This window comes from Fonsecaea multimorphosa, assembly GCF_000836435.1.
Source record: "Fonsecaea multimorphosa CBS 102226 unplaced genomic scaffold supercont1.3, whole genome shotgun sequence".
Classification (NCBI taxonomy): domain Eukaryota; kingdom Fungi; phylum Ascomycota; class Eurotiomycetes; order Chaetothyriales; family Herpotrichiellaceae; genus Fonsecaea; species Fonsecaea multimorphosa.
In genome coordinates, this window is record NW_015971637.1 from 850,633 (window position 1) to 864,050 (window position 13,418).

The window sequence follows — 13,418 nt, forward strand, 5'->3', positions numbered from 1 at the left end:
CATTCGCTTCATGAGGTATACATATGGCATTTGTCCTGTCCTTGTTGTAAGTCAGTTGTATTGCTCTACCTTGTATTTCCACAGAGAGTTGCTTCCAGCGCCGTGACGCTATGGATCGACCGCCTTCGAGGTCGCGAGCTCCCATGAGCATGGAGGCCCTGCTTGATGAAGAGAACAGAGAAGTCCTAGCTGCCCTTGATCGAAAACGACCCTCCAGTCCCGTTCCCAGGTTCAAACCCCCCAGGACCGCCACCCCGCCGCCTGTCCGCAGCATGCTCGACGTGGATTCTCCGACTCCTCGACATGGCTCCATAGCGGGCATCGGGGTTGGGGTCACGAGCCCAGATCCATCCAGAAAGTCTGCCAAAGAATTGGATCCTTCTGATCCCAGTAGCTGGACCTCACCTCATTCCAGCAAACCGAGCTCCCCCGTTCTCACCAAGACCTCTCCAGTGACCACGAGACAACGGCACTCATCAGAGTCTGAGCGGCCGGTGGGGTTGCCAAAGATACAAGCGGACGGGAAGCGAGGATTTGAGCAAAACTATCAGTTCGATATCTCCTCAATACCTTCATCCTCATCTGCATCGCGATCCGCCCCAGATAATAAGAGGCCACGTGAGGGTTCGGGTTCCGCCATGGCTGCTGCATTGGCAGGGGATCTCGCTTCCCTTCATGTAGGCATCGCAGGAGGGGGACAGGGAAGACACAATTCCACCGTGGCCGCGGGTGCTAGTTCAAGATCTCCATCCTCGCGCATTCGAAAGCCTGAACCCCCAAAAGCAGGATTCCTCAGCCCCACCAGCCCACCAGGTGCCTTGACGACGAAATCCGGAACTGTTGTGGACGATCAGGCACACCTTCGGCTGTCGTCAGGTAGCTTCTCAACCGCGACCGAAGATTCAGAAGAAGGATTTGATCGTTTCACCAAGGACCGCCTTGCGGACGACGAGGATGCTGTGGATGACAGTGATGAGGATGTCATGTCTCCCAGTAGCGATGAAGACGAGACTAGGGGTCGGTCTGAACGACGAAAACTGTCAGCCACCGATGAAGTGGTCGACGCAAAGTCCCCTGGTACGAATGGTGCTTCGTCATCCCCAGATGTCAAGAGACCCTCTCACTCGCAGCAATTTGTCAGGTCGTTACTTGAACCATCCATTTCCATCACTAGTCCCGCTGGGGAAAACGTGACAGACCAGAAAGGCGGTACAAGCACACCTATTAGGCGTTCGTCTGTGACGTCGGCAGAGGATGAGGATGATGATGAAGCTGCTATCAGGAAGGCCAAAACTCTGGCGTTGAACATATCACCGCTCGACACCACAGTGGCCGACCGGCATGTGCGCATTATTCTGCGCGGAAACTGGGCCCATTTCTACCAAGAGTCGGAGGTCGGCAAAAGAACGGCAAGACTCTACCTACTTTGCACCGATCAAAGCGTCGAAGCAAGCTATGCTATGGAATGGGTTGTGGGCACCATGATGAGGGACGGGGATACTCTCCTTGCTATCTACGCGATAGAGGATGAAAGTTCAGGGAAGGCCACCGAAGCCGAGAGAGAAGTCCTGACAGCCGAAGGCAGCAAGGCTGGAAAGGACGCTTCACACGTCATGCAGGCTCTGACCCGCCAGACAACCCAGGGAGGTGGCACAAGTTTCGGACTAGGAAAGGAAGCACAGTATATTCCAGCGACCGAAGTCGAGAGTCTGACTGGTAGCGTCGACGCAAGAAAAGTCTCCAAGAAAGAAATGGAGCGTCTAAAGGCTGTTGAGGGCCTGACACAGGATTTTGTCAAGTTGGTCCGCAAAACGCCACTGCAAGTGAGGTGCATGGTCGAGGTCATACATTGCAAGAGTCCCAAACATTTGATTCTTGGAGCGGTATGTTCGTCTCATCAATGCGCATCATCATGTCTAACCTTCTCCTAGATTGACGAGCTTGACCCTACTCTCTGCGTTGTGGGCACACGTGGCCGCAGTTCTCTTAAAGGCGTCCTCCTTGGTTCCTTCTCCAACTATCTCGTCACCAAGTCCTCGGTGCCAGTCATGGTTGCACGTAAGAAAATGAAGAAAACACACTCAAACGTGCGCATCAGCAGCTCCAAAATCCGTCTATCCAACAATTTGATGGCCAGCCATCTGCCCCTCAAACGAAAAAGCTTGCAACAGGCGAGAATTGATTAGCGGTCAAAAGCGGATGCGCGACAGAAATACCTCATGGGGAAAATGTCATCCGAGTCACAAGCCAAACAGAAGCAAGCCATTGAAGCCAAAGTGGAGCAAGCCAGACAGCAGCGTAAGAGTCGCAAAATGGACTGGAAGGAGCAAGAAGCCAAGCTGGAGCAGCAGCAGGGGAGAATTGATTAGCAATCAGAAAAGGAGAACCAGAACCGGCATTGGGAAGCGAAATGGGCCCAGTGGGAAAGAGAGAGACAAAAACCTGGCGACCAAAAGGGAAAGACGACGGGAGCATTGGAAGATCCCAAAGGCACCAGCGGGCAGGCAAGGGAAACAGGGCGATTGGAACGCACGAATTCCGAAGATCCATTACTCCCTGAATCGTCTGTTGATGGCGAGCAAGAAGAGACGAGCACTTTGAGTCTGTTGGGTCGGAAACTATCCATCGCACACCTTTTCAGCCCGATGTTTCTGTCTCGACCTGACAACTAAACGCAAACGGGGCGGAATTCGAGAAACCAGCGGCAGTATTATCAGCTGACAGGTTCTTACTTGATTATAAATTGGAGCAAAAGAGATCCGCCAGTCGTCCATTTGCCATCAGAGTTAAGACGGGGCGAGGATATGGCAAACTTCCAGAGGCAGCGGCAGCGCAGCACGAGCATCAGCATGACGGCAAGGATCACGGTACGCCGAAGGCCGACGTTCGAGAATTGGAAATAATGATTGTGAATGAATGATATGATAGTCGATAGTCGCTATTGGCGGTCTGGACCGGTGCTGAAACGCTTCTTCACCACAGGAAGTCCAGCCGTGTCCAGCCCTGAAATGAAGCGCAAGAATTCAAAGTACAGCCCGTCAATCAATGGCGATTCACCTTCAGCGTCGTCGGATTCTCTACATTGAACGTTGTCTGTCTGTCAGAGAAATAGAATCTTGTCTCTGACTCCTCTTTCTCCTTGATTGTAACGCTGCGTGTGTGCCTTTCCTCTCGTCTGGAAAGCTTTTAGAGTCTGCAGTAGAGTGCACAGCACAGTCCAGAGGACGTGACTGGACATGGCACGTCGTCTCTGCCGGTGTCAAGGTGGTAAGTAGGAGGGCCGCCCCGACTGGTTACGCGCGTCAAAGAACACGGGGGATGCGTTTTATCCCTATTACCGGTAGTGCATGTTGACGTCCCCTAGGATAGTAGGTATAGTGCGTATCGTGGGAAGGTCTCTTGAGCCCACGACCTCGTTGTCGTCTCGCGTCATTTGGTTCGATCCTTTCCCCCTCTCTCCATTTCGGAAGTGATCGGTGGAAGAGAGAGGAGGCAGAAGGGCGAAGGGAGGGAGAATGCCCAGGACCTAGCTGGGTACAGATCCGACACCCCTCGTCACGGTCACGGTCACGGCGGCGGCGGCGGGACATCAACCTCCATCATCCTCTTCTTGGGGTTCCGCGGTAGTGCCTCCTGCCGCCGTCTCTCGTCCGGCGATATGTCGTCGACATTGGTGACCTTCCCTTCTTCCCCTCCTCCTTGCCCCTGGCCAAGATGACCCGCCTTGGCCACTTGTAGAATCTCCCCATCCATGCCCCCGACATACTCCCACTGCACGCCCGCGGCATCCAACATGCTCAAACTCGGCGAGTCCCGCACGAACGTGCCCGGCTCGCGGGCGCCGAAGACGACCTTCCTGATCCCCCCACCCCGGACCTTTTCACCTGTCGTCGTCGTCGTGGCGGCTCTCGTGGCGATGATGCGCTGCACGCACGGCGTGTTCCCGCTGAGTCGTTTCCCGCACGGTTCGAGGGTCGTGTACAAGTGCACGTTTCTTTCGGGAGTCAGGACGCGCTCGCCCAGGAGATTCAGTTGGTCTAGGTCCAGGTCCGATTGCGACTGCGACTGCGAGGAAGAAGGAAGAGAGGGAGAGGAGGAGGAGGAGGAAGTGAGACCGTGCTTGAGCGCGAGCTTCGTCAGAGCGTTCTGCTCCGCGTGCGTGTTCCCCTCGAGTTCCAGTGTGTACCCTGTCGAGAGAACCTCGCCTTCGACAACATCCTCGCCGTCGTCGACCTGGTCGTTCTCCCTTCCGCCTCCGCCTCCGCTCCCCTCGCTCTTGGACGTTGCTGTGCCAGATGATGTAGGGAACGACACGATGACGCATCCGACGCGGAAATTCGTGGGTTTGGGCTCCGACTGCCGTGCGAGGGACAGGGCCTGGCGCAGGTAGTGTCGGTGCGTGGACTGCGAGGGCTCTGGGGGGCGGGACATCTTGGGGTCCGAGTTTGAGGAGAACGGTGGTGTTGAGTTAGGGTATGGTTAATTAGAACTGGAGACTGAGTCCTTGAAGATCCTGACGGGAGGACGCGTCAAGTCACCCAGAGAAGTCGAGGTCAACATACATAGTCGCTCAAAAGTCGCTGTATTCTGTATGCATCCCAAGGTGAAATGATGCAAGACGGTGTCACGGCGGGTGCGGGGGAGGTAAACAAGGCTGGGAGGCTAATCAAGTATTACATACTCTAGGTAAGGCTGAGGTTTGGCACCCCGCATCGACGAGGCTGAGGCGCGTCCTGATGTCCAGCGAGCCAGATATCAGTTCAAACAAATTCCCTGCTCTTGCTCGCAAGGACGGCTGTCGATGGCAAGTAGGTCCCATTTTGTACAGTGCCCTTCCTCTTATTTACACGCAGTATGAAAATAGTGGTATCATCCCTCCTTTAAGTCCAAATGCCGCCTGTGGCTCGTTTCCCTTATTCCTGAACGCCTCCCCCGCCTTCCTGATAGCTCTGGCCCTTCCTTAGGTCCTGATCACATCTGGACTATTCTCTGTCCAGTCAAAGTAGAGAAAATAAAGGAACAAATGTCCATGCCAAATCCAGATCAACATACTGAAAAGCCCTGGTTCAGACATGTGAGGGAAATCCCGCCCTAACTCCTTCCCTTTTTGAGCTCCCCGCCCGAACAACACAAGCCCTGCTCTTTCCCTAGTAAATTTGTCAAATGGCCAAAGAAAAACAACCAACGAGTCTCATGCATTGGACACTGATATATCCTTGCTGTCCGTAGCTGCTGTCGGAGATCGACTTATGCTTGATCCCTCCAACAAGATGGCCAATTGATCAACCTCGCCCTCAGTTGCAGCCTTTGCATTGTCACTCGTGCTTACTGCCCTGGCGTCCTGCTGTTGTTCCGAGTGTGTTCTGTTCTTTCTCTCTCGAATATTCTTCAAGAGCCCAGATAGTTCGGATTCCAGATCATCAAGATCCACTACCTCTTTGCTGATGGTTAACTTTTTCTTATATATTTTTAGCATTCGCGTCGCTTGATCGGTTGCCATGGCCAAACTGCCAAAATCAGATGCTTGGCTCATACTCTGCCGGCGGCCTTGGGCTGCAGCTTGAGCCCGCAGATCAGAAGGAACCGAAGGTGGTCTTCGCAATCGGCCGTTGTTGGCCTTTTGCCGCTGTTTCGGTGTGCCGGGCATCGAGACTGCTGCTGCCGGTGGTGAGGGCGAGCGCTCTGCCAATGGTGTTCTTTTAGACTCGACATCCTTGCTAATGTCTGCCCGAGATCTTTGGTTTCTCAATTTCGATGGCCCACGTGGCGGCGGAGAGGGTGAACGTCGAATCTCTGCTTTCTCGCCACTTGGTGATTCGCCGCGTTCTGCAGGCAAACCAGGTTGCCTACTAGGTGTTTCTTCGAGGTCTTCGAGGGACGTCACAAGAGCAAGTCTTGACGTCTTGCGCTGCAACCGCACTGGCGATAGAGACCGAGGAGTAGAAGGCGACATTTGTCCATTGGCCCCTAGGAGTTCTGCTATGTCACTCTTCGTCAAAACCTTTCTCAGTGGCGGAAGTGACGAAGGCGTCGGTTTAACCACCTCAGTCTCATCGGCCACCAGACCGAAGCCTCCAGCTTGTCCTTGTGGGATATTTGGCGTAAGTAAGAAAGGGGCTGTCTTTGAGATGCTCCAGATCATGATGGTGCCATCCAATCCCGTGCTTACGACTGTACACCGAGACCCAGGGCTAGAACTATCGGGCTGTTCGAGGAGAGCGATATCACTTACTCCCTCCGTGTGTCCAGATTCTCGGGCTAGAAGGGTGAAATTCCTTTCATTGTAGACTCGGATAGATTTGTCCATGGAGCAGTATCCGATCAGCATCTTTTGGTCTGGGTTGTCTGGGATCGAGGAGCAGACCATCGAATTCAGAAAAACGGTATCGTCACTTTCGGCGTCTCCAACCTTGAATGAGTCAAGCATCGTGCCGGTCGAGATATCGACATTTGTAACACGCCGGTCCATGGTCGAAACGATCAAGGTGTTCTCCGCCGCCATCGCCATCGACAGCGGAGTGCCTTTGAGCGTCAAAAACTTGGTAGCGAGATAGGCCACGGCTTTTCCACCATCTGGCTGTCGCAGCATCCGCTCGCGAATGACCAGAGACCGATCTGTAGAACAAGAGAGTATTTTCTCACCCTTCTGGACGAACATCACTTGATTGACGGATCCAACGTGGTCATCCATCGTCTGTAGAAGCTCAAAGGAATCGCTGTTGATGTGAAATAATTGGATCATCCGGTCTCTGCTACATGTCGCAACGAGTGATCCAGACTCCAGAACGTCAATAGAGGTGATCTCTGCGCTGTGTGCCCTGATGGTATGTGCAATTTGCCAATCGCGGCCCTTGATCAATTTCAATAACCCAAATCGATCACCAGCAATGAAGATATTTTGCGGGAAGAGAAAGCGCATCTGGGTCAGCTCATTTTCAAAGTCGTCGTCCCTTGACTCGGCTGTATCAGGAAGTAGACTCTCTTGTTTCAGTAGTGCGCCATTGCAACTCCAGAACTTGATTTCTCCATTTTTCGAGTAGGTGAAAAAGTTGCCTTGGGCAGCGGACTCGGGAAGTGTCCGAACTCCCAGAATGACACTTTTGTGAGCTGCAAATGTTGGTTGCAGATTGTCCCCATCCTCCAAGCCGCGATGCTGGATTTGTAGACAACCATCGTTGTTCAACGTAATTGTGTGGTCTCTGAGGGTCCCAATCGCCACTAAACTTCTCTCTGCCTGGTCAAGCAGGCCGAGTGAGCGTCGAATGGACGACAAGCGAGGTTTCCGCGACAAGAGCTTGGAAGGCGACTTGTTTTCCTCTTTCCGCAAAACGTCAAACTGTTCGCTGTGCACACCATGAGGAGTGCCAATCAGCAGTTTTCTGTCTTCAGGGATGAAGGCGATGGAGGTGATGGAGAAGTCCAGTTTCTTCATAACCTTGAGTTCCAGCACGTTCTGAGCCACATCGACCAAACATATCTGCCCAGTTTCGGTACCAATTACGACGTTGACTTCGTCGACTGATACAGCACATGTAAATGTGCTGTCCACCATGGGACCCAGCAGAACATTACGGCTTTGTAATGGAACCGGCCCGGGGCTCGACGAGGGTGCTTCGGACGGGCGATATCTCAATCTCCTGGTGGGTGATTGCTTTGTTGCCCCTTGTATCTGCCAGAGTCGAACGCATCTCGTGCCAACCGTGATCACATTATTGCCGCACCACGTCATATCAAAAATGTTGGCAGTGCACTTGTTCGCCGAGTGTAGACTCAATTGACCGGTCTTGACATTACACGACCAGACGAACAGGAATCCGTCCTTATAGTCGCCCAGAGTCGCCAGATGTTTTGTGTCGGAGCTGAAAGCTATGCATCTCAGGCCATAGGTGTGGTCCATGACGATGGAAGTGGGTACATCGCAGGAAGCTTCTTCGGCTGTTGAAAACAATAGAACTCGAGGGTTGTATCCCGCCTCCCCAACTGCCAGCCAGTGGCCGTCACGACTCAGCGCCACGCAAGCTGCGGTCTTAATACGCTCTCTTGCCGTCCATGTCTGCCCAGCCGACTCGTCCAACCATTCGCGACCCGCAGAGCCACCGTTATATTCTTCCAATACCTTTCTGGGAGTGAACGTGCTAATCCTCCTCCTGGAAGGCGTGGTCGATGGTGAGCTTTCATAATGAGAAGTGGGTGGATTGAGTGAAGGCGCAGTCGGTCGAGCCTTGAAATATCGAAGTATAGGTGTGTCATCGGAAGCGAGCCTCGCCAGGACCGCTACCGCTCCGGCGCAATAGGCGTACGAGCTCGTCCTCGGACAGCATGCCAGCCCACTGGGACCGTTTGTTGTTGTCCCAATCACTCTCTGCAGCTGGAGCGCATAGTCTGTAGAGCGAGCCTTGCGAGCAACTCCGTTTCCGGCCTTAGGGATGGGCGAAGGAGTCGGGGTCGAGCGCAGGGAGGGGGCTTGAGTATTCAGCCTGCTTCGGAGATTGTAGGGCTGTGAGGACATGTTTCACATTGCTGGTCATCTGTCGTTTCAATGTGGGAAGGGGAGCATCGAGTATCGACGATCGACGGACAAAGTAGTAGAGGCAGGCAATGACCAGCCGCAATCGTCATGTAGTCACGATATTATTTGGCAGTGTGGTCTGGTAGGAGTCGGATCAGCGAGAAGCCGTGAATATCTCACCTCCCACTGACATGACATTCGTTCATCCACGGGGTCGAAGTGCAACCCAAGCGAGCGATGCGACTCGAGTAAACGAGTCGGAAATGGTTGTTGTGAAGACCATTGGTGGTGGTGGCCGAACGGACTTTGCGCCATCTCGTGTTTACATTCTTTCCCAATGCGGCAAAGGCCGACAACGCCACATTCCACAGCCTCACAGCCTCACAGCCTCGGATGTGGCGTAGCCAGTTTGTCGAAGCCTTTAAAATGTCCGGCTTCAACAAGCGATTGTGGTCTTCTGCGAAGACATTACATAAATATGTTCGTATGAGTAAATATACAGAGGCCATAGAACTCAAGTCTCCAACATCGCTCCCTTCATTCTCTTCCCATCGCGTTGACATGTGTAACGGTTTGTGCTACTCAAGAATTCTCAAAAAAGTCGCTGCCACAGGCATAAATCGCGGTCAATAGATCGACGACGTTCTCAGGGAACTCAACAATACTATCCAGCGTGAAGCTGAACGTCCCCGATATCGCCCAGGCGGCCTGCGATCCGCAGATCGTGGGCTCCGACCTCGTCACATCCGTGAGCCAATACACGAAGTTGTCGGCCTCAAACAGGAATATCGGTGTCAGGAGAAGGATGGTCTCGGGCTCGTTTCGCAGAATCCATCTGAACAGAACCGTAAATTCGTACCAGTTCAATTCTTGCTGGGTTGCGGGTGCGTCCGCCAACACGTCGGCCTTGTCGGCTTTTGACCACTCAGTAGCAGTGGCTTCCGCCTCACCCCAAGCGTAGTCGTGGTCCTGCATGAAAGGTCAGTGGTCGGGATCCTCCAGGCAAGGGCAATAGCGAGAGGGATGAGGCTCGAGAGACACAATGGTCAAAGGGCACATCCTTCGCTGGTGATCCGCTAAGCAAGCACACTCACCTGTCTTGTGGCGAATGTGCCATCTCGCATCGCAATGAAGAAGTCCCTCCACAATGTCGTGCCAGGATTCCCGCCAGTGTCTGTGCTGAGACCCAGGGCCATCGCACCACCGCGCTGGATTGCTTCAATTATGCCCGTGTCGACATAGCTGATCCAGCTATTCGGAGCTCCGAGATTCTTGCTAATGAAGAAGGTGATGACACCCTCAATGGCGCCGAATTGGTCGGCAGAGTTCAAAGGACCAAACCAGTTACTCTCCATATACTGCACGTACGTCAAGCGTTCTTGCATAGTGGAAGACTGGATCTGGTCGAAGGTGCAGCTGAGTGTCTGCTGACAAGCTGGCCATCCCGTCTGGCGCGTCTCGAGAGATGGTATTGCCGAGCCTGTGACCGTCACGAGCAGTGGCGTCACCGCAGCGAGTGCCTTTGAAAGACGCATTGTGGTTGGAGACTTTGTATCGACGTGCAAAGAGGAAGAGGATCAAGATGTGACAGTTGATTCAACCCACGAAGACCGCTGGTTCTTGGACAACAGCTGAGGGAACATGCTGGATATAACCTACAGGGTCTCCATTGACAATTGCTTCGACCATGTTGCGCCTCGAAACCAACAGAGGGGCTTTTTTGTATGCTGGCGGCATAAGCGAGAAGAGAGCAAGACAGAGGAGATTGCACCAACAGGGATTTTAGCGAAAGGTTCAAGTTCGTCTGGAAACCGATCTATGTCGAAGGGCTTAGCGGCACAGCTAGTCTAGCTGCCTCTGGGTCATGCAAAAGCATCTATTGACAAAAGGGAGAACAGGATGGGTGTCTTGAGAAGTCAAGGACAGAATGCTTCATTCGAAAGCATGTCTGCGATCAGGCGCACCAGGAACTGGCCGCTTCGATCACGTCGCACAAAAAAATGACGACTTCGCACGGTTCGGCCCCTCGGAACGGCACGGCTAAAAATGTGTGATAGGCGAGAACAGCTGCCCTGTGCGAGACCGACTCCAAGAAATGTGGCTGAAACACCCCAGCTTGGAGCTGCAGAGATCAGGGGAAAAGGGTACCAGCGGAAAGTTCCAGGACAATCTTCGTGGAGAGGCTCGCAGTATTGGTAGACTCGAAGAGCCACGAGCTGCGAGAAGAGGTTCTCGGGCGTCTCTCTGTAAAAAGAGAGTATCTACAGCTCGGTTGGTGAAATTGGAACATTACCTTAGGCTTTGCAATAGCAATAGCGTTGAAGTCGCACGGCGAGAGTGCCAATAGCTCTAGCCCTGAGAGCGCCTCGAGGCCACGAGCATGTACGTACATGGCATCTACCGCGAACAGTCTTGTCCTTGTCGTTCGCGTCGTTGTCAGGCCGGGCCATCTCTAGCGAAACCCTCAGTCTCCTGGCAACCACGTGGTGCAGAGATGACGGGTCTATTCGATGCTACCGAAACGCCAGAAGATTGGAGTTGCGAACAGCGGGCACCGCTTGTGATCGAGTTGGAGCCGTGAAGAGCCCAGCACAGAATAGTAGGTAGGGCTGCGAAGGCTTCAGCTCGACTCGAGGCCACTGTGCGTCTCACCTTCCATCTCATTACCATCGAGCATCCGTCGTCGTCGTCGTCGTCGTCGTCGTCGTCTTCAAGTCGTCATCTCACCAAAGTCCAGACCCCACCAAGACTATCGACGGATCTCGGTCTTGCTGTTCTGTGACGGCCCCAAAAAAAGAAAGGCAAAACCGTGCGAGACATGTATGTCAACCAGGCATGACGAAAGGCCGCACAAGGCTGGTTACACGCCCGACAACGAGGCCGACAGCGTCTCCAGTGACCAATGAAGATACTTGTCCAGTTACCATTCCTAATTGCCGTAGGCGAATTGCCAGTCCCGAAGCTCCCGACCCCGAGATGAATGATGATTGATGAATGATGAAATGATGATGATTTGTTTGCTGGGGAGGGAAAAAAGGATTGCCTGACTGTACCTGACTCCGCCATCCGCTTGGAGGTCATGCCACACAGAATCTCCTGACGTTGCGGGATACCAAGGACTTGGTACATACATTACACGGCGTCCTCCGAAGGACTCGTTGTACCTGATGGAAAATGCCGCTGAGCACCGCCACATCGGTGCCACAAATTGCTGGAACAAATGAGAACATCTTCCCTCCTCCCCCGCCACAGATTCCCCCATTCTCCCCCCTGTCGTTGTCACTCCACTTGTCAACTGACACTATCGTCACACCGTTTCCGGAAATGGGTGTGCAAGACAATATTGCTCCCACCATCGCCTGAGCATGACGATGAACCCTTATTGAACCCATTGTGCAACGTCCTTGCGCCATTTCATGTGGCCCAACCCGGGCCTTGGTGGTATGATGGCCCGTCATGGGTGGTGTGCGTGCCTACCCGCCAGGCTCTCGCGGGGGCTGAAAACATCCACCCGTCTGAAAGGAGGACGGAGTACATAAGGTCAGAATTCATGGCATGCTGGTCGATGCAGTGCCACATCTACTGGACCATCGACAACCTTCCACTGTACACACATATATACATACTCGAGAAGAGGAAGAAGAGGTGCAAAAACAAAGCCTCCAAACGCTCCGCCAGCGAAGAACCAAGAAACAAAAGAGAAAAAACTCCAGCCTCGAACAAAGTCACCAATATCATATCCCTCTCCAATATCTACACCCTGTACAATACGCCAAAATGACGACCCCTCTCGTCTGGAGAGCATCGCCCGTGTCCATGTCAAGACACAACATGCAGTACGCCGGCTTCTTCACCGCCTTTGTGATCCCATTGGGTTTGTTCATGTGGGGTGTTCGTGACCCTGCAAGTGTTGCTGAAGCAAGGAAGAGAGCGGAACGATGGCGGGCCTCGAGATCATAAAGCGGCCAAGGACGAAGTGCATTGGAGCGGAGTCAGCAAAGGGAGTACAGTCTTGTTTTAATACACCAATCATCAATCAAAGAAAGGGATGGAGTGATGGTAGCGGCGCCTGTTCTGTCCTATAGACCGCCGGCCAGGAATCGGGTCCAAGGTATCAACGGGAGAAACAACCGGGAGGAATGAGGCCAGGAAAGTCGGAAGCCGGAGCAGGACCGCTGCGCCAGACACTTGATAGCTGTGCAATATCATTTCAAATGTCACTTACCTGGGATCTTGATCAAGTAAGACTTGAGTAAGGAGAGAAAATCCACACCGACGACAACGGCTGGCACTCTTTATGTGTATCGAGTCGTGTCGACGCTCTGGTTCAGTAACCATAGCAAGATCTCCGAAGAGCTTCTAGAGTCTCGAATTAACTCTGGTCTTACGCCGTCACCAGCACATTCCATATGTGTACCGAAACCAGATCATTGGGAGGTGCCTCGAGACCGTGCTCGCTGCTTAGCTGACTTTGAGCCTGCTTTGAGGAAGAGCAGGTCAAAACCCCTTTGGCGATGATGTATGCTACAGCCACGGTCCGTTCATTTCACTCTGAGCAGTCGGCAGATTTCAAAGGGGCTCTTCTGGATATCGTACTGAGAAGGAACCGCGGGGGCAGAAGTCCAGAGGTTGAGCGTGGGCTGTGGAAGATGGTCTTCACGCGTGAGGTTGGACCGCCAATGGTAGCAGTATCGCTGGGTAGGTTCTGCGGAAACGACACCGACTTCCTGCATTAGAAGGCAACGGCTCTTATTGTTCCTTTCCTCTTTCCATTGCTGGTCTCTGAACAGCACCTATATGCTTGTCAGTCAGTCAGTCCTTCAGCGCGTCGAAGTGGTTTTGATCCGGATCCTCTTCGACATCTCTCTTGAGACTGCCAGAGGGTCACTGGAACCGCAACGTTGATCAC

General features: G+C 53.2%; 5 protein-coding genes across 5 annotated transcripts; 2 read left to right on the forward strand and 3 right to left on the reverse strand.

Moving 5' to 3' along the window:
* Positions 1–110: 110 nt before the first annotated feature.
* On the forward strand, positions 111–2,186 carry Z520_02096 (uncharacterized protein; the record flags this gene model as incomplete). The annotated part of the gene is made up of 2 exons (XM_016772610.1): positions 111–1,883; positions 1,932–2,186. 2 exons carry the CDS (start codon positions 111–113, stop codon positions 2,184–2,186), a joined length of 2,028 nt encoding a protein of 675 aa, XP_016636080.1.
* Positions 2,187–3,567: 1,381 nt separating this feature from the next.
* On the reverse strand, positions 3,568–4,431 carry Z520_02097 (uncharacterized protein; the record flags this gene model as incomplete). Its single annotated transcript, XM_016772611.1, has 1 exon — positions 3,568–4,431. The coding sequence occupies one exon, from the start codon at positions 4,429–4,431 to the stop codon at positions 3,568–3,570; it is 864 nt and encodes a 287-aa protein (XP_016636081.1).
* A 760-nt stretch (positions 4,432–5,191) lies between these two features.
* On the reverse strand, positions 5,192–8,509 carry Z520_02098 (uncharacterized protein; the record flags this gene model as incomplete). Its single annotated transcript, XM_016772612.1, has 1 exon — positions 5,192–8,509. The coding sequence occupies one exon, from the start codon at positions 8,507–8,509 to the stop codon at positions 5,192–5,194; it is 3,318 nt and encodes a 1,105-aa protein (XP_016636082.1).
* Positions 8,510–9,091: 582 nt separating this feature from the next.
* Z520_02099 (uncharacterized protein) lies at positions 9,092–10,044 on the reverse strand (the record flags this gene model as incomplete). The annotated part of the gene is made up of 2 exons (XM_016772613.1): positions 9,092–9,478; positions 9,604–10,044. The coding sequence occupies 2 exons, from the start codon at positions 10,042–10,044 to the stop codon at positions 9,092–9,094; spliced, it is 828 nt and encodes a 275-aa protein (XP_016636083.1).
* A 2,242-nt stretch (positions 10,045–12,286) lies between these two features.
* On the forward strand, positions 12,287–12,469 carry Z520_02100 (uncharacterized protein; the record flags this gene model as incomplete). Its single annotated transcript, XM_016772614.1, has 1 exon — positions 12,287–12,469. One exon carries the CDS (start codon positions 12,287–12,289, stop codon positions 12,467–12,469), a length of 183 nt encoding a protein of 60 aa, XP_016636084.1.
* Between the last annotated feature and the right edge of the window lie 949 nt (positions 12,470–13,418).